Source organism: Panthera pardus, unplaced genomic scaffold, assembly GCF_024362965.1.
Source record: "Panthera pardus isolate Hobbes unplaced genomic scaffold, ASM2436296v1 HiC_scaffold_1, whole genome shotgun sequence".
NCBI lineage: Eukaryota > Metazoa > Chordata > Mammalia > Carnivora > Felidae > Panthera > Panthera pardus.
Genome location: NW_026526654.1, coordinates 21,849,866 through 21,870,336, shown reverse-complemented (window position 1 = coordinate 21,870,336; position 20,471 = coordinate 21,849,866). Strand labels below are relative to the sequence as shown.

The window sequence follows — 20,471 nt, the reverse complement described above, 5'->3', positions numbered from 1 at the left end:
GGATCCGGTAATTAAGGTGCAGGGAATGTATGATCCGGGGGGGGTGTCAAGCTTAGTCAGTGACCAGCACAGGGCATGTGACAGGTGTTTTCCATTGGAGCCAGGGAGCATTGGGCAGTGGGGGTAACAAATAACATTGGTGTTCAGGAAATCCTTCCCAGATACTACAAAGCTGAGTCCCATGAGGCCAGTAGGAGTTGACCTAATAGAAAGAGTGTTCCATGGAAGCCTAGGTGTCTCAGTTGGTTAAGCATCCAACTTTGGCTCAGGTCATGATCTCACGGTTCGTGGGTTCGAGCCCCGTGTCGGGCTCTGTGTTGACAGCTCAGAGCCCAGAGCTTGCTTCGGATTCTGTGTCTCCCCCTCTCTCTCTGCCCCTTCCCCACTCGTGCTCCCTGTCTCTCTCTCAAGAATAAATAAACATTAAAAATAATAGAATGTTCCAGTGAGAGGGGGGACCCATGTATAAAGAGCAGAAAACAACCTGCAGGAGCGTGCAAGGAAGGCTGGGGGTGACAGGTAAGGAGGAGAGGCTCAGGTGAAGGAGGTGAGAAAGAGGAAACTGGAAAGTAGGCAGGGAGCCACATCTCGAAGGACTTTTATACCAGTCGTCCAGTAAAAATAAAATATGAGCCATGTATGTAATTTCACATTTTCTAGCAGTTTTGTTTAAAAAAAAAAAAGTGAAATTAAAAGTATTTGTAACTTAATGTAATACGTCCAAAACCATTACCATTTCAACATGTGATCAGGAGCAAAAACTATGAATAAACTATTTCACATTTTTTCATGCGGAGCCTTTGAGTCTGGTGTGCATCCAACACAGACCCTCTTGATTCATGCCATCCGCATTGCAGGTGCTCAGGAGACACGTGTAGCTAGCGGCTATTGTGTGGGACAGCACAGTTCTGTACCAAGCTCGTGTGTTTGGGAAGCTGTCTGTGTGTTTTAAAGGGAACATGGTATGATCTGGTTTATGGTTTAGAAAGAGGACTGGGCTGGACTGCAATAGGAAAAGACTAGAATCAGGAAGGCTGTTAGGGGTTTGCTGTGTTTCTGGCTGGAGGCGTAGCGGCAAGGGATTACGGGAGAACCGAGGTGGTGGGCTGGAGCGAGATGGGTGGATTCAAGAGGTTTTGGAGGAGGAGGTGGTTGGGGATGTGACTGAATGGATGGGCTTGTGAGACAAAGCAGGCTCAGAGCAGCTGGGTTTTCCAGCTTTGCCATCTGGGGGACAGTGGTACCAATCGCTGGGGATGAAAGCCTCACCATGTCTGGGAAGAGATAAAGACAATGAGTTCCATCCCAGACATGAGGACTTGGGGGTGTCAGTGGAGACATCCAGTGGGCAGGGCCTGTGGGTGTATTTTCCAGAGCACAGGAAAGAGATGTGAGCTGAAATGGAGATTTAAGACTCATAGGACTATTTTTTTAATTAAATGTTTATTTTGAGAGAGAGTGTGTGCGTGCACACAAGCAGGGGAGAGGCAGAGAGAGAATCCCAGCCAGGTTCCTCAGTGTCAGCACTGAGCCCGACGCAGGGCTCAATCTCATAAACTGTGAGATCATGACCTCAGCCGAAATAAAGAGTTGGACGCTTAACTGACTGAGCCACTCAGGCTCCCCCGCAAGATTATTTTAAATATTAATTGAAGTTCTGAAACTGGATGAGAGCGTAGAGAGTAGAAAGGAAGCCAGCGTGGAACACCAGCATTTAAGGGATGGACAGAGAGGGAAGAACTCTCATAGGAGGTGCAGATGGGGAGGAGGAAAACCAGGAGAGGGACTCGTCACAGCAAAGGAAGAGAGTGTTGCGAGGAAGACATACACAGGAGGCGAGTGGGTAGATGGTGAATGAACCAATCTGTCACATACCTAAAAGTGGGTGTGAATAGTGTTTTCTCAGCTTATTCCTGTCTCCAAATACTCTTCGCCATTTCCTCATACTTAAATTAAACTTTAAGCCTCCCTGACTCCCAGTCCTTTTTCATATGGCGCATGACCACAGATCGGCCAAATCTAATTCTGCATTCTATTTATCCAACAAATTTCTTGTGCCTACACGGCCTCAGTCCTCATACTTTATATCATGGAAGACACGTGATACAAAGTGACAGCAAGAGGAGGTTATGGTTTCCATTCATTAGAAGTGCACAGCTTGAAAGAGAAAAAAAAAAAGTGCACAGCTTGGTAAGAGAGACAAGGAAACAAATAATTACAATACCGTGTTGTAAGTTCTATGGAACATTGTTTCATAAACTTTTTTTGTGTTAAAATAATGATTCTCCGAACACTGGAGGATATGCTATCTCATTATTTCTAACACCTTTGCCTGAATTACTACAAGGTCCTAATGGCTTCCCTGACTCCATTCTTGCCCTGTTTGAGCCAGCTGGAGATGCCTTTCTAAACGAAAAATAGTAGTGTTGAGGGCATTAAGATTCTCATAACTGTTCCGTATCTGGGTCAGCCAACTAGCTAATGGTGGAGCTGAGATTCTAACTATGTTCTTCTGACCCCAAGTTCAGTGCCTTTCGAAAATTTACAAACCTGTTCATCTTCCTGTGCACCAGCACCTGTGCTGGTGACTTTTAAGTTTTATCGTGCTTGATTTTTATGATCTCACTGCTTTCTTGTAATATGTTCAGCTGCAAAATACAGAAAACCTAGTAACGATGACCAAAAAAACAGGTGTTTATTTGTCGCATGTAACACACAAAAAAAGCCACCACGTGAGTGCTTACCATGTGCCAGACTGTTCTGGTCCCTGTGGACACAACAGCTAACATGGCCCATATTCTAAAGCAAGGATCAGTACACTTTACAAAGGGCCAGATAATAAATACTATATTAAGGCTTTGCAGGCTGTAGGGTCTCTGTTGCCACTACTCAAGTCTGCCCTTATAGTGTGGAAGCAGCCATGGGTGATATGTAAATGAATAGATGGGCTTTGTTCCAATAAAACTTTATTTAGGATACAGGAAGCCACAGTTTGCTAACACGTGCCCTGGAGAGTAATACCTCGTTGCAAGGCATCATATTAGTTTTACCTACAGTATTTCATTCATTCCAGGAAGTGCCCATCATATACCCTTTTTCTGATGAGGAAGCTAAAGCTTAAAGGGGTTAAGTCCTCGTCCAGAGGTTCACAGCTAGGAAATGCCATAGCTTTGATTCAAGTTCAGTTCTGTCTAAACACAAGCCCATGCTGTCCATCATCCTTCCATTCTGACAATATTTCCATATTTTATTCTCTGTCAATTACAAAATCCCAACCCGACAGTTAATTTTATAAAATTTAAGAAAGAAGTTGTTGCGACAATTAATCTGTCATTGTTAGGTGAGGCAGTAGAGGTGACTGGAGAAGGGTACAAGGAGGGATTCTGGGGCCGTTGGCCGTGCTCTGTTTCTTAATCTGGGTGCTGGTTCTACGCGTGCAATCAGCATGTAAAAATTCAGTGAGCTGTAGGCTTACTACATGTGCACCGTGTGTGTATAAAACGTCAATAAGGGGCACCTGGTTGGCTCAGTATGTTAAGCATCCCACTTTGGCTCAGGTCGTGATCTCAGGGTTCGTGAGTCTGAGCCTCATAACGGGCTCTGTGCTGATGTCAGCGTGCAGCTCGCTTCAGATCCTCTGTCCTCGTCACTCTGCCCCTCCCTCCCCCAAAATAAATGAACATTTAAAAAACAGAACATCAGTTAAACTTTATCCCCAAAACTCAATGAAATAAAAGCACAGAGGAGCAGAAATAATGACCAAAAAGTATCCAGAGGCTGAATGGAGGGGTCTGGCTGGGTTTTCATCTCTGCTCTTAGTAAAGGTGCTTGGGAATTTAAGATAGGTATCCGGTAGTTTCTATTGCCTTCTGAGATTCTGTCGATTTCTAGTGGGGTGGTGTTTTGTAGCAGCCCGGGAAAGGAGCTCTGCAGGTCCAACTGTCAGCCCTCAAGTCCCTGGAGCAGGGTGACAGGAGCAGGGGGCTGGCCTCGCTGACCCTCGCTCTGCACGTGGGTAGAAATGAGGGAAGAGTGCCCAACTTGTGGAGTTTTTGAAAGGCTCATATGTGATAATGTCAATCAGCACATGTAGGGGTGCCTGGGTGGCTCAGTCGGTTAAGCGTCCGACTTCAGCTCAGGTCACGATCTGATGGTCCGTGAGTTTGAGCCCCGCGTCGGGCTCTGGGCTGATGGCTCAGAGCCTGGAGCCTGCTTCCGATTCTGTGTCTCCCTCTCTCTCTCTGCTCCTCCCCTGTTCATGCTCTGTCTCTCTCTGTCTCAAAAATAAATTAAAAACGTTAAAAAAATTTAAAAAAAAAATCAGCACATGTAATCCCTGTGTCTGGGACCTACTCGAGTGTTCAGAAAGTGTTAGTTACGGAAACTCTGATCATTCCCATTTTTTAAATTGCCAAGAGCAGCTAACGTAAGTGTTAGCGTGTTAACCACCTTTGAGTGGACAGTACGATAGTGTTAACTGTATCCACATTGTGCCACATCTTAAAAACCCGAAATTCCGTGCCTGTGATACAGCTCTCTTGTCCTCCCCCCAGCCCCTGGCAGTCACCAACCTACTTTCCGTCTCTGTGAGTTTGACTACTCTAGATCCCTCTAAGTGGACTCCCACAGTGTTTGTCTTTTTGCGACTGGCTTGTTTCACGGAGCATGATGTGAGGTTCCCCCACGGTGTAGCATATGACAGGGTATCCGTGCTTTTTGAGGCTCGGTGATATTCTGTTGTATGGCTGTCCCACGTTGTGTGTGCCCGTTCATCTGTTGGTGGACGTTGAGGTTGCTTCCACCCCTCGGTGGTTGTGAAAAACGCTGCGGTGCACACAGACATATTATCGTTTTTTAAATGCTACTGTTGTGATTATTACCTTTACTGGGCTTCCTCTGGGAGGCTGTTTACTTGTCTGCCAAACCAAGGCGAAGCCTGGTGGGTCTCAAAATGTCTGAACGTGGGCCGTCACAGCTGGCCTTGCCCATGGGCCTGTGCCTGTTACGGGGGAAACTAGGATCCCCAGAGTCCCTGGTACACAGAATTGTGGACCTTTGTGCCTAGACGGTAGGCTCACGTCTGAGCCCAGCCTTCCGCCCCTTGTCTCGTTTCCATCACATGAAACACCCACGTCAGGGCAGGCCGTTCTGCAAGGGTTTGAAAAAAGCCTCGGGGAGAAGGAGTACTTTCTGTGGTCTAAGATGTGTTTCTCAGGATGGGAAATAAACTAGTGATAATTAGTAATCAATTGCGCTCTACCCTTAATTAGACTTGTCCTGTGGCTTGCCAGTTAATAGAGTTGGTTGCTGTGTTTACATGCAAGTTTGGCCTGCCCTTGGCTTTGAGTCCAGGAAGCCGTGCCCGGGAGATTGCCCCACAGGAGCAGAGAAATCTTTTCATCAGCTTTTTTTATGGATTGGTCTTTTCCGTGGCAGAAATGCTATTGATCCTAGGAGTCAAGACTCTGTCCTTAATATGCCAGCTAATTGGTAGCTAGACTGTAAGGGCTGGTAAAAGGCCAGAAAAACAGTAGCTTGCCATTGGAGTGAACTCAGAGACCTTGGCCTGGCTGCCCTTGGACTCTGCTGCACACCTGAATGCATCTCATTTGTTCTTCTTATGAGAGGTTGGCAAAAAGCCAGACAGTAAATGGATTGGGTTTTGCGGGCCATACCGTCTCCATGGCAACCACCCAACACTGCCATCACAGCACAAAAACGGCCATGGACAATATCTAAATAGATGTGCATGGTTGTGTCCCAATAAAACTTTACTTAGGGGCATGGATATTTGAATTTCAGAGTTCTCACATCATGAAATACACTCCTTTGTTTTTTGGTTTTTGTTTTTTTTTCTTTCCAATCACGAGAAGTGTAAAGGCCGGTCTTGGCTGTACCAAAACACATGATAGTCAGGATTTGGCCCATGAGCCTTAGTTGGCCAATCTCTGCTTTAAAATATTTCTCTGAGGTGCGTGTTTTATCATCTCCATGTTACAGTGAGAAGGTTCAGAGAGGTAACTTGCCCGATACTTGACAATGATCTTCATAACCAGGATTTTCACACAAGCCTGTCTCAGCAAGCCGCTCTCTGCTACGCTTGGCTGCCTTTCCTCACACTGGTCCCTCCCAGAGAGCTGTGTGAGCCTCAGTGGTAGAGATAGGTGTATAATAAGATTTATCTCATCAGCCTGTTGAGGATCCCGGGAAGGGCATGCATCGTGGCTTGTAAATCTCTGTTTGAACATTTGTTTTGTCATATAGCAGCTGGGCAGATACTGAACCTCTTTGATTTTGTACTTTATCTGGAAAATGGGATTAATAAGTGGTGATTTTACAAGATTGTCATGAGGATTAATTCTGATACTTTACAGTCACAAGCCCAGCAGGATTCCTGCGCGTGGGAGGTACTCGGATATCTGTTGTATCTTGTGCTTGCCTTCTAACTCAGAAACCAGAGAAGTTGGCCCACCAGTGTTTTGTTAAAGCCACAGTGCTTACTGATCTGATAAAATGGTTCCAGTGTCTAATGCGTGCTGATAAAGCTCAGGAAGAAGATGGGCATCTTATTGTTTAGTTTATATTTTATATTTATATTTTATATGGTCACTTTCGTTGAGGACACTCTTTCTGGCTTGTAGAGGTTTACCTTCTCACGGTGTCCTCACATGACAGAGACCGAGATCTTCCTCCTCTTATAAGGCCACAGTTCTATCTTTTTATGACTTTATTCAACTTTAATTAACTTCTGAACACCTTTTCTCCAGAGACAGTCACATAGCGAGGTTAGGACTTCAACATAAGAATTTTGGAGGGACGCATTTCACTCTGTAGTTGCAGACTTGCTTTCTAGGGGCTTGAAGCCATAGAAACCATGGCTACATCCCTTGTTGGTGGTTTCCCAGCCCCACTGGCGTTGGCCAGATTTCCTTCCCGTATGCTTAGTAGCAGCCTCCTGTCCTGACTGTTGCTTCTTCCCCCGGGGGTCTGAGGGCATCTACATCCCAGAGGGGGGTCTTTGTGGACACATGCCAGGTGTAAAGGATGAAGACTTGCTGAGCCACAGACAGATGGAAGTTTGGGAACCCAGCAGAAATGAGGCCGTGGGGTGCCTCTGTCATCACACATCACCAGCAGCACCGTGGTGTGAGGCCACGATGGCTGGGTCGATGGGGCAGTTCTCAGAGGAGGCAAAGCTTTCCTTGAGCAGAGAGTCTGGGAGAAGGATGGATCACGGGAAAAATAGAGCAATGGGCAACATTCCATTTCTTAAGCTGGAGAGATACGTGGGGTTTTTTGTTCTCATTTGTTTTTTAATTAATTGACTTTTTAAAAAAATGTTAACTTTACAGAAAAACTGGACAGAAAGTAAAGAGAGGTACCGTACGTATACTGACCCCCCCCAAATGCACAGGGTCCCTTATTTTTTAACATCTTGCAGTCGTGTGATATGTGTATTATAATTGTTGAGCAAGTATTAACATATTACAGTCCAAAGTTTACATTAGTGTCCGTTCTTTGTGTTGTATATGCTATCGGTTTTGACAAATGTCTTTGACATGTGTCCACCATCAAAGTATCATAAAGAATAGTTTCTCTTCCCTAAAAATGTCCTCTGCTCTACCTACGGATCCCTCCCTCCTCTCTGAGGCCCTCACAACCACTGATCTTATCCTTCAGTATTTTTTTATTTTCTGTATTCTTGATGCTTTGGCATCTGGGCCTTGCTGACTGGGAAGAGAGTGCCCTTCCCAGGACTAGTGAGAAGTATTAAAATCTCAGACTCTGTGGATTTTTCTATTTCTCTTTGCTATTACATCACTTTTTGCTTCATGTATTTTGAAGTTCTGTTTTTAAGTGTATAAATACTTAAGATTTTCCTACCCTCTGAATTAATTGACACCTTTGTTATGAAAAATATTCCTTCTTTATCCCTGGTGATATTCTTTGTTCTGATATTTACCTTGATACTGATATAGCTGCTGTAATTTTTTAAAATTACTGGTTGCATAATATACGTTTTTCATTCTTTTCCTTTTAACTTTTTTGCATCTTTATATTGCAGTGTGTTTCTTAAAGGTAGCATACATTTGGGCCTTGCCTTTTTGTCCAGTCTAACAATCCTGCTTTTTAATTGGGGGTGTTTAGAACATTTACATTTAATGTGATTGCTGATATGATTTAAATGGGGCATCTTGCTATTTTCTCTTCGTCTTACCCATTCTTCCTTTTTTTGGCCTGTCTTTTGATTAATTAAATATTTCAGTGATTCCATTTTACCTTCTTTGTTGGCTTATAATCTATAACTCTTTCATTTGTAACTTTCATAGTTGCTTTTGGGTTCATAATACACACTTTCAACTTATCAGGGCCTGTCTTTAAGAGAGATTATGCCACTTCACCTACAGTATAAGAACTTACAGTAGTATACTTCCATTTTCCCTTTTCTGATTTTTTTTGCTATTTTTGTCATATTATTTTCTTTTACAAAAGTTATGAATCCCACACTACGTTGTTATTTTTACCAGTCAGTTGTCTATGAATAATATTAAAAATGTCTCAGATATTGTATATATTAACCACACAACTGACATTTTGGTGTCCCTCGTTCCTTTGTGTAGACACAGATTTCCATCTGATATTATTTTCTTTCTGCCTGAAGGACTTCCTTTAACATTTCTTCTTGTACAGCCCTGCTGGCAATGACTTCTCTCAGCTTTCATATGTTTGAGTCCTTATTTTGCCTTCCTTTTTGAAAGACATTTTTGCTGGGTATAAAATTCTAATAATTTTGTTCTTCAAGGGCATTAAAATCTTGCCCCATTGCATTCCCACTTGCATTGTTTCTGACAAGAAGTCTGCTGTCATTTTTACCTTTGTTCCTTTGTGCATAATCTTCTTTGGCTGTTTATTTATATTATTTATTTAGAGAGAGAGATTGCAAGCAGGGAAGAGAGGCAGAGGGAAAGAGAGAGAGAATCGTAAGCTTGGGGCTTGATCCCATGACCTTGGGATCATGACCTGAGCTGAAATCAATCGACTGAGCCACCCAGGTGCCCCATATCTGGCTGATTTTAAGATTGCCTCTTTACTGCTGTTTTTGAGCAGTTTGGTGATGATGTGCTTCCATGCACTTTTCTTCACATTTCTTAGGCTGGAGATTTTCTGAGCTTTTTGAATCTGTTGGGTTTACAGTTTTCACCAAATTTGGAAAATTTTCAGCTGTTCTTTCTTTTCATTTTTTGTCCTGTTTTTTGCCCCCTCCACTGCCACCTCCTGTCCTTTGTGACTCCAGTGCCATGCATGTTAGGATGCCTAAAGTTGTTCTACAGTTCTGTGATGTGCTATTAATGTCTTGGTTATCTTTCTATTTCATTTTGAATTGTTTCTATTGCTGCATCCTCAAGTTCATTAGTATTTTTTCTGCAAGGTCTAATCTGATTTTCATCTTATCGTGTGTGTGTGTGTGTGTGTGTGTGTGTGTGTGTGTGTGTGTTAATCTCCCAATGTGGTTTTTATCTCTAGAGGTTTCATCTGGGTCTTTTTATGTTTTCTATATCTCAACTTTGAACATAAGGAATACAGTTATAATAACTGTCTTTATGTCCTTCTTCTGCTAATTATAATGCCTGCATTCCAGGTCAGAGTGTTTTGTCTGATTATGGGTCCTGTTTTCCTGCTTCCTTGTGTGTCTGGTGATTTTTCTTTATTGGATGTCAGATATTGTAAATTTTACCTTGTTGAGTACTAGATAGTTTTATATTCCTATAAATTTTTATTGAGTGTTCTGGGATGCAATTAAGTTATTTGGAAACCATTTAATCCTCTCATATCTGGCTTTTAAGCACATTAAATGGGTCTCATGTACTGTATAGTCCGGGGTTAATTATTCCTCAGTGCTAAGGGATGACTCTTCAGTACTCTGCCCAGTGCCCAGAATCCTCGGGTTGTCTGATATTGCTGGTGAGAATTGGTAGTGTTCCTGACTCTGTGAGCACCAGGCACTGATACCTTGAATCTTTTCATTGGTTCTTTCTCCCAAATCTTGGGTACTTTCTTCACAAGTTGACATTGATCAGTATTCAGCTGATTACTCAATGGGAACCTTCTATACTCTTCTAAATGATCTTTCTGGAGGGAGCTTCCTACTCTTTATTACTCGCCCCCCCCCCCCCCCCCCCCCCCGGTGATCTGTCAGCCCCACCTTTTCAACTCATGGATTTTTCCGGGTTTTTCTTCTCTGTACCACAGCCTGGAAACCTAATGTACACAGAAGTCTAGGGCAAGTGTAGGGATCGTGATTTTATTTTGTCTCTGAGGGATCACAGTTTCTCATTGTCTGGTGTCCTCAGCCTTCAGATATGTTGTGCTAAGTATGTTTTTCCCTTTTTTTTTTTTATTTTTGTTTATTTGTTTTTCCTGTAGGAAGATAAATCCAGTCTCTGTAAATCTATGACAGAATCAAAAATCTCTAATTGGTTTAAAAAGAAAGCCACACTTAACATTAATATTAAAAATTACATTTAAACAAATTATTACAAACAAATTCAAAGTAAAGTTATTTCTTGTTGGAATTAGCTTGTGGAAAGACTACTTTGTTGCAATGAATTCTAGACACTAGATAATTTTCTATAACATTTTATCTGGCTCCTATATATGTTATAGGTGATGAAATATTTTTGTATGCAGTTTTTAAAATTTTTTTTAATGTTTGTTTATTTTTGAGAGAAAGAGAGATCATGAGTGAGGGAGGGGCAGAGAGAGAGGGAGACACAGAATCGGAAGCAGGCTCCAGGCCCTGAGCTGTCAGCACAGAACCCGATGTGAGGCTTGAACTCACGAGCCACGAGATCATGACCTGAGATGAAGTCGGACGCTTAGCTGACTGAGCCACCCAGGCGCCCCTGTTGTATGCAGTTTTGATTTTTATTTAAAAAAAAATTTTTTTTTACATTTATTTATTTTTGAGAAACAGAGTGAGACAAAGCGTGAGCAGGGGAGGGGCAGAGAGAGAAGGAGACACAGAATCTGAAGCAGGCTCCAGGCTCTGAGCAAGCCGTCAGCACAGAGCCTGATGCGGGGCTCGAACCCACAAACTGTGAAATCATGACCTGAGCCGAAGTCGGATGCTCAACCGACTGAGCCGCCCAGGCACCCTGCAGTTTTGATTTTTAAACCTGAAGAGGAGAGCTGAGCTTTTGTTGAGTCTGTTAGCTTTTAGAGCACAGATTTGGGGTCAAATGGACTTGATGTTGAATCTCAGCTATGTGTGACCTTGGGCAGCTTAAATAAGCTTTCTGAGCTTGGCTTCCTGCCTGTGTAAAATGACCATATTGTTAGGAGCATTAAATGAGAATTTATAAAGCACCTGTTTAGTGCCTGGCATGCAGGAGGTGCCCAAGAAACAGTCTCTTCCCAGTGCCCTTCCTGAAAGATATCTAGTAACTGAGTCTCTTTTAATAAGAACCTTTCCAAAATACCTCCAATATTTTAGTTGCCTGCAAAATCTGCCTAAAATGTCACTCATCAACATGATAGGGGCTAAAAAGGTTTAGGGAAAGAACAGAAACCGCTTTGGGAGCAGTGGCTCATCTTGCCCTGCCTTTCATAACTAGGCAGTAAAGTGTTGTTCTCACTTAACACTAACATTAACAGAAGAAGAGCAGAGGAAAAAAGGGAACCTGACTGAAATGTAGGCAAATGGGAGAACACTGGGCTGGGAAGCTGTGTTGATACCAAATTGTGGAAGATAGATGTTATAGGCTGAGTTGTGGCCTCCTAAAATTTCTGTGTTGAAGCTCTAACACGCAGTACCTCAGAATGAAACTGTACTTGAGGATAGGACCTTTAAAGAGGTGGTTAATGGGTGCCTAGGTGGCTCAGTCGGTTAAGCATCTGACTTTGGCTGAGGTCGTGATCTCGTGGTTCACAGAGCCCCCGTCAGGCTCTGTGCTGACAGAGCAGCTGGAGCCTGCTTCGGATTCTATATCTCCCTGTGTCTATTTGTCTGTCTGTCTCTGTCTCTGTCTCTGTCTCTGTCTCTCTCTCTCTTTCAAAAGTAAATAAAGATTTTTTTAAAAAAGAGAGATGGTTAAGTTAAAATGAGGCCATTAGAGTGGGCCCTAATCCACTGACACTTGTCACTTTACAAAGAGGAAATTTGGACATACCAGAGAGACACCTGGAGTATGTGTGCACAGAACGATGGTCGTGGGATGGTCGTGGGTGTGCACATCCGGAAGGCAGACATTTATTTACAAGTCGAGGGAGGTCTCGGGAGAAACCCAACCCATGACACCATGAGCCTCCAGATCTGTTGTCCAAGCCACCGAGTCCGTGGTTGTCGGGCATGGTGGCCCCAGCAGCCTCTTCTATGGGCCTTCAAACCCCAGCAAGGGAAGTTCCCTGATTCAGTGGGTTGTACTGATTGGAATGACGTTTCTAGAAATCCATTCATTTAAACCAAATCCCTGTATAGTCAGGTAGCATGGATGTGCTCTGGAGCCTAGCTGCACGGTGTTAGAGAAGACAGGGAAGTGTGGCCTGGTGGAAGGGGTGGGCGGGGCGATTAGACATGGAGATCATTACAGTTGTGACCGTCTGGAGATCCATCGGTGGGGAAGGATAGGTGATGGTGCCTTTGTTGCCTTTTTAACTTGTCTGGAACTTGTTTCTGTCCTGCTTAGGTTCAGTGAACAAGTGATTGGTCTAAGATGACCTAGTCTAGTCTAGATGCTTCCCAGCCGCCTTCCCCATATAGCAAACTTCAACGCTTTAACTCTGGTCAGGCGGCAGCCTTATTTTTCTTGTTCCCTGTAGCTCATCCATTTATAGTAGTTTAAATTTTTTTTTTTTAACGTTTATTTATTTTTGAGACAGAGAGAGACAGAGCATGAACAGGGGAGGGTCAGAGAGAGGGAGACACAGAATCTGAATCAGGCTCCAGGCTCCGAGCTGTCAGCACAGAGCCCGACACGGGGCTCAAACTCACGGACCGCGAGATCATGACCTGAGCCGAAGTCGGCCGTTTAACCGACTGAGCCACCCAGGCGCCCCCCATTTATAGTAGTTTAAGTCCTGCGTGTGCAAGACCTTTTCTCTGAGCCCTGCAAACATCAATGTAACTGGTAAACGGTGAGGTTCCCGGAGGCCCTGAGTTCTCACCCAGCGGGTCAGCTGTGACGTGATCGATGGCTCATAGCCTTCTTGCTGCAGAGCTCGACCAAACAGGCTAATTCAGGCCGGTCTGATGTTCCCAGACCTGCGTGTTGTAAAACCACATGCTCAATTGGCTCCAGTTGGTGATTGTATTCGATGCTTTCCACAGAAATGCCAAAAACAGACGAGAGATGTTTTAAAACAATTCATAAAATTGGCGGCTATGTTGCCAGAGCACAGTTGTTTTGTCCTGAGTGGCTTGTGGAAGTTGAGGAAGAGCTGGCAGTGGGGAAGGTTCGCGGAGACGGTTCCCCGAGGTGGCTGGGAGAGCGCAGGCCTACAGGCTCATGAGTGGCCGCTCGGCAGCCCTGGGAAATCCCACTGGGGTTCTCCAGTTAACGCGCCGTCCGGTGCAACTATTTCCAGTATTCACTGCTTGCCTCAGTCCTCCAGGCCTCCCACTTGACTGGGGAAGCAGAAAGCCTCCACGAGGAACTTCCCTGCTCCCGGCACAGAAATGTAAACTCCCATCTGCCACTGGCCTTTCTGTCTCCCTCAGTGGAATAGCTCTTCCTTCTACCTCAGGCCGTTGCCCTGGGTTTTAGGGCCATCTTCTCACATCCCTTAGGACATTGGTGACTAACCCTTCTTGCTCATATTCTCAATGCCTTTGCTTTAAAAAAAATTTTTTTTAATGTTTATTATTTTTTCATAGAGAGCATGAGAAGGGCAGAGAGAGAGGGAGTCAGAGGATCCCAAGCAGGCTCTACACAGTCAGCACAGAGCCCGACACGGGTCTCGAACTCACAAACCTGAGCCGAAGCTGGACGCTCAACCGCCTGAGCCACCCAGGTGCCCCTGAATCCCTCCACTTTTTTAGACGCACCCAGTTTTCTGTGACTCACAAGCAAATAGGGGCGTCTGGCTGGCTCAGTCAGTAGAGCATGCGACTCTTGATCTTGGAATTGTGAGTTCCAGCCCCGTATTAGGCATATAGATTACTTAAAAACATTTGAAAAACAGAATAATAATAACAAGTAATTCAACAATACCCTTATCTGATCCCTCACCCCCTGTGGCCCTAGTCTCTTGCTGCCTGCCTCTCAGCCAAGCTTCTTGGAAAAGTCTGTGTCCTTCCTGCCTCTTCACCACCCGCCAGACTTTCAGCCCCACCTCTGAGTCAACTCACCAGCAGAACTTTTAGTTCTCATCTTATTTGAACAGTTCTTGGTATATTTCCTTCTGGAAACTGCCTTCCCATGACTTCTGTGACACCACTCTCCTTTTTTCCTTCTGTTCTCATCTGCTTCCACCTGGCTGGTCCGTGGTGGACGTGTCATCGGTGCTCATAGGTTTCATCCTCTGGACTCGGGGAGCCTTATCCTCCATGAGTCTCCGTGATGCTTATCCTCTATGGAGTCAGGATGGTGGCAGCTTCTGCTTCTGCTTCCCTTCCTCCTCCCCCTCCTCCCCACCTCGTCCCCCTCCCCCCCTCCTCTTCCTCCTCACCCTTCTCTTCCTCCTCCCCCCCCTTTGTCCCCCTCCTCCTCTCCTCCCCTCCTCTCCCTCCTCCTTTTTTTCTTAGTAGGTTTTTGTTGTTGTTTAGTTTTTTTAAATGTTTTATTTATTTTGAGAGAAAGAGATAGGGCATGAGCAGCGGAGGAGCAGAGATGGAGGGAGAGAGAATCCCAAGCAGGCTACGCGCTATCCTTGCAGAGGTTGACGTGGGGCTCGAACCCTTGAACCATGAGATCATGACCTGAGCTGAAACCAAGAGTTGGATGCTTAAATGACTGAGTCACCTGGGCACCTTGTGGTGACTTCTAGTGTGAGATCTCCTGTCCAGGCTTCACCTCAGAGCTCCAGACAAGTGCATCCCGCCTTTTCCATACTGTCTCTTGCTCATGAAATCCAAGGGCACCTCAACAAAATCAAAGTGTCCAGAACCTCCATCCTGGCCCCTCTTCCAGCCCTCCCATCTTTGTGAATTGTACCAGCATCAGTCCAGATGCCCTCAGCAGAAATTCTCGTGTCATTTTGGTCATTGTCTTCTGCCTCAGCCACCATATCCAGTCCATCAGTAAATCCCTGGGGATTTTACCTCTTAAATTTTTCTTAGATCCGCCCACTTCCCCCGACTCTGCTTCTGCATTCCTGGTCCAAAATACCATCCTCTCTTGCCTGCACTATTTGTGTGGTCAGCCTGCCTCTGCTCCAGCCCCTCTGTCTGTTCCCACACTGCCAGATCAGTCTTTTTACAGTGCACATCTGCATGTATCAGCCCTGTGCTTAAATCCTTTACATTGCTCTTAGGATAAGGATGAAGAATCTCAACATGGCTTCCGGGGAGGCTGACCCCTTCCTGACCCACCAGCCCTGCTCTGCAGCTATCCCCTTGCACCTCTGGCACCTGGACAAAGGTTTTACCTGTGTGTCTTCTGTTCCCTTCAGATCTCCACATGACAGCATCTTCAGGGACGTGTTCCCTTCACAATGTCCTGTTTGTATCGGGTCTCCGGTCCCCCTGCCCCCATGCCTGGGTCAGACTGCTCTGCCCCAGACCCTGGGAGTCCTCTGCTCCTCCCTTCATTCCCTTTGGGTCAGGCACGTCTTCACTTTTGTCAGTTTGGGGGAGTTGGTTCCTGTTGCTTCCTCACTAGACCAGAAGCTCCGTGAAGCAGGAGAGCAGCAGAGGATAGGAAATACAGAAATGAGAATTTCATGATAAAATCTTACTGATCGGGGGCGCCTGGGTGGCTCAGTCAGTTGAGCATCCTGCCTCTCAGTTTCTGCTCAGGTCATGATCCCGTGGTTTGTGAGTTCGAGGCCCATGTAGGGCTTTGCACTGACAGTGTGGAGCCTGCTTGGGATTTTCTCTTTATCCCCCTCTCTCTGCCCCTTCCTTTCTTATGCGTGCACATGCATTCTCTGCCCCCACTCCAATCTCTCAAAAATAAATAAACATTTTTTAAAAATTAAAAAAACATTGGGGTGCCTGGGTGGCTCAGTCAGTTGAGCAACTGACTTTGGCTCAGATCATGATCTCATAGTTTGTGGGTTCGAGCCCCGCATCGGGCTCTGTGCTGACAGCTTGGAGCCTGGAGCCTGCTTCAGATTCTGTGTCTCCTTCTTTCTCTGCCCCTCCCCTACTCATGCTCTGCCTCTCTCTGTCTCAGAAATAAATAAACATTAAAAATTTTTTTAATTAAAAAAAATTCGGGACGCCTAGGTGGCTTAGTTGGTTAAGTGTCCAATTTCAGCTCTGGTCACAATCTTACAGTTGGTGGGTTCGAGCCCCATGTTGGACTCTGTGCTGACAGCTCACAGCCTGTAGCCTGCTTCAGATTCTGTGTCTCCCTCTCTCTCTGCCCCTCCCTCTCAAAAATAAATAAACATTAAAAAATTTTTTCAATTAAACAAAATCTTACTTATTTGAAAAGGTGATGGGGGAAGAGTAACCTAAATAACTAGAGACTTAAAATTTTTAGTTTTTGCATTATAAGAATTCTTAGTGCTCAATTTAAGGCTAATTTGAATAATGGAGAAAGGCAGAAGACAGGAAGTCGCTCATCTTCCAACCTCCCAAACACATTTTCCCACGTACTTAAATATTCACCAAGAACATAATTTTTAATGCCTGCATGATAATGTGTCATATAAATGTAGACTTATTTTATTTCATTTATTATTGTAAAAATTTTTTACTATCAGCAATGCTAATCACAACATTTTTATTTTACATAAATCTTTGTGCATAAATGTATGATTTACCAAAGTTGCATCACTGGATGAAAGAATATGTATAGGAGTCGTTTTTTTAGGCTTTAGATAATTATTCGTAATTATTCCTTAATTAGTCTCCAGAAACATACCAATTCATTTATTCGCCAATAGAGGTAAGACAGTGTACATTTTCTGCTACCTTTGCTAAATCTGAGAATTATAAAATGCAAATATGTGCATACATAGAGGCATATCTAGATGCAAATGTAATGGGCAGAAGTGGTATTTGATTATTCAGACTTGCGTTTGTAGGGCAAATCACTCCTGAATTTGAACATTTCCCCATTAGCCATTGTTCTTTTTTTTCTCTGTCATTTAGCTGTTATTCTTTGCATAGTTTGGGAGTATTTGGTTTTTCTTATTATAAATCCTCTTTATATTAGGCACATTAACCTTGCTTTTGTCATACATGCAAATATGAGCTTCAGTAGAACCCTTTTCAAATGACCAGGAATTGAGAGAAAAGCATGTGTGAAATGGGATAATACGGTTAAATTATGTTTTATCAATAAGGGCAGCTGGTTTATCTCCTCTCTCTTTTAATCTTGCCCCCTAAACTGCACGTATGTGAAGAGTCTGGACCTTGAAGCTGGATATACCTGGCTTCAGGCCTGGCTCTGCCAGCCCGGGACAAATTACTGGTCCCTACAAGTCTCAGGTTACTCTCCTGGGCAGCAGAAATCCTTCTGACCTTGTCGGAAGGTCAAGAGTGGGGTGCCTGGGTGGCTCAGTCGGTTGCTTGGCTGACTTTGGTTTATGTCATGATCTCGTGGTCTGTGAGTTCAAACCACAGGTCAGGCTCTGTGCTGACAGCTCAGAGCCTGCAACCTGGTTCGGATTCTGTGTCTCCCTCTCTCTCTGCACCTCCCCTGCTCATACTCTATCTCTGTCTCTCAAAAATACACATTAAAAAAAATTTTTTTAAGAGGTAAAAGCTTATGGAGAGTACCCAGTGCAGAGGTAATATTCTAAACATCCCTTCCCATATCCCTCAAAGGCGTGCTGTTCTGTAAATGTGTGTATGTACACGTATTTTGTTTCATTAAGGAGCCTGCATATTTCACTCAGCTTGTAGCCACACATGCAATCATGCATCCGAGTTTCCTGAGTGGCTAGCTTTGGTGGAACACTGCAGATGACAGGAGACACATTCATAGTTAACCATTTGAATCTGGGAGAGATTGTAGCTTTGAAGCTCAGGGATAATGCCAGCAAATTTGGATCTGTACTATAAAAGCGGTCAGTGATGTAAGATACGCCGTCCTGCAGAGAATAGGAACAGACGGTCTCGAATACTCAAAAAGTATTTTGATTTTAAACAGCTCCAAGTCAAGCCTCCAAATACTTGCATCCTTTCATTGAGAATTTGTCTCAATCTGTTTTTTCCTTTGTAGGTGTGGCTGGATCTCTTAAAACCTATTGTCAAGCAGATTAGAAGTAAGTATACACCATGTGTTTAACAGTGATGTTAAATATAAAGCCAGACATTTTCCTCCTCTAGATGTTTGCCCTGTGGCATCCAGCACACTGGTGACACAGATTCTTTTTTTTTTTTTTTCTTTTTTGGCCCCATGATTTCTTTTCATCCACTAATCCATGTGCCATTAAAATGTCTCTTCTGCAGTATTAATATTTAACAATTTGGTAATCAAAACCTTGCTTGGAAAATCAAACCTCATTTTGATTAACGACTAGAGCATGCTGTTAATCTCCAGACTAATTGAGCTTGCCTGGTCTCTGTCCGAGGTTGTTACTGTCACTTTTGAAGGGGAAGGTGCAACCATGTATTCATAAAATTGATGTTAGGTTTTCTGTCCTGCCTCTTCAATGTCTGTGAAATCAGAGTGCACGTATTGGTTGCTTGGAAAAATAAAGTGCCTGAAAGCGTGTGTGTGTGTGTGTGTGTGTGTGTGTGTGTGTGTGTGTCTGAATGGCAGGCAGAACTGAAGGGAGTCTGGCTTGCATTTACAGTATGTGTTGGGGAAGATTAAGGAGGATTTAGGAGAGGAGTGAGGGAAGAAGGCTCGCTTTCTCTGTCCCTTCTCATTGTGCCCCAGGACCAGGACCGTTTCCCTCCTCTCCACTTTGAGGTCAAGCGCAGAGTCAGACAACTCATCCCAAATGCCCCCTCACTGCAGCCACAGCCCGGGCAAAAGTCTGAGGGTAGTAACAGAGGTGCATTCCATTAGTTGAGCTTGAAGCTCCACACTACCTTGCTGGGATCGTTTTAATGTCTGATTAAGAAGCCCCACTGGGCCACTTCTAGCAATTTTTGTGGCTGTACTGAACAGGCACACGGTGTCTGGATGGCCCCCGTGCACTCGAAATGGATGTTGAGCTTCTGTCATTTAAATTAAGCAATTATTGATGCCGAAAATGAAACTGGCATTGTTAGTTTAACATTTACGAGGGTGGCTGGCCAGTGACCTGAGCGTGTTGGGGGGCTGGAGGGTAGGGGCACATTGCTGGGAGAAGCCCCTAGGCCTGACGGGGGAGGTAGTGAAGCATCCAGAATGATGACGTGTGTCCCTGCAATACCTCCTGGGAAATGCTCACTGTGGCAAGGTGTCTTTTAGCCCGTTGCCAAATACAGACGGAAGACCGCGTCTGTCACTGCTGGGTCCACCCTGGAGTGAGGATTCTCCTTCCGTCTCCGCGTGCTATGGCTAGCTGTGTGAAGCTGTCATTGTGCATTGGGGGATAGCACCTTCCTACTTTCAGGTTTTCTAAGGATCTGCGTGGCCTCAGGGGATCCCCGTGGAGAGGAGATAGCATGGTTTTTCCTGTTCTTCCCCATTTTGCTATTGTTACTTTATGATCCAGAGTTGACAGGCGAGGGTTTCTATTAATTGTTAGAGTGAGTGGTCAGGGAAAGGGGGCCCAGTGTCTCCGGGCTTCATTATTTCTGTGCCTTGTTTTTCTCCTCATTTTGTATATATTGTCTACATCTTCACCTTCTGTCGCTTTTGCGTTTTTTTCATAAACTTAAATATGTTATCATAGAAATGATAATACAACATCTGTTTTTTGTGACAGCGAAGGCAGAGCAAAAAAAATTTTTTTCTGCTTTTAGACAGCTGCTGTTAAAATTTGGATTTCGTTATCGTACCTTATATTTCATAGAACATAAACTCATTGCTGTCATTCCAAATGGTAGAACCTACAAGACTCCTCTTATATTGAGCATAAATATATATGTGTGTAGATATATGTATAAAATTTGATCTGTACCTCAAAACAAGCTCTGATTCGGGTTACAAATTATTATGATCTGTTTGACATTTTAATTCTGACAAGTGACCCATCCCATTGATCTTCTCCCTGTCCACCCACCCCAGATCTGCTTCCTGATTTTGCCTGAACTCGTCCGTAAGATGGCTTATAAGACACCTATGAAGGGCTTCGGCTGACTGGACGAGGGCAGGGTCACGTCGTGTTGATGTTTTTTTCTCCAGCGCTCGGGGAGCACCTGACACATAGATGCTCATACATATTTGATGAACACAGTGGAAGCTGTACCTTGTAGATCA

General features: G+C 44.3%; 1 protein-coding gene across 4 annotated transcripts in view; it reads left to right on the top strand.

Annotated features, from left to right (window-relative positions):
- FARP1 (FERM, ARH/RhoGEF and pleckstrin domain protein 1) overlaps window positions 1-20,471 on the top strand; it is a 294,494-nt gene that overhangs the window by 195,846 nt on the left and 78,177 nt on the right. For all 4 annotated transcript variants that reach the window (XM_019444039.2, XM_019444038.2, XM_053893079.1 and 1 more), the window contains exon 4: window positions 18,336-18,378. In XM_019444039.2, the coding sequence (XP_019299584.1) occupies window positions 18,336-18,378 (43 nt within the window). The remainder of the gene's footprint in view (window positions 1-18,335; window positions 18,379-20,471) is intronic.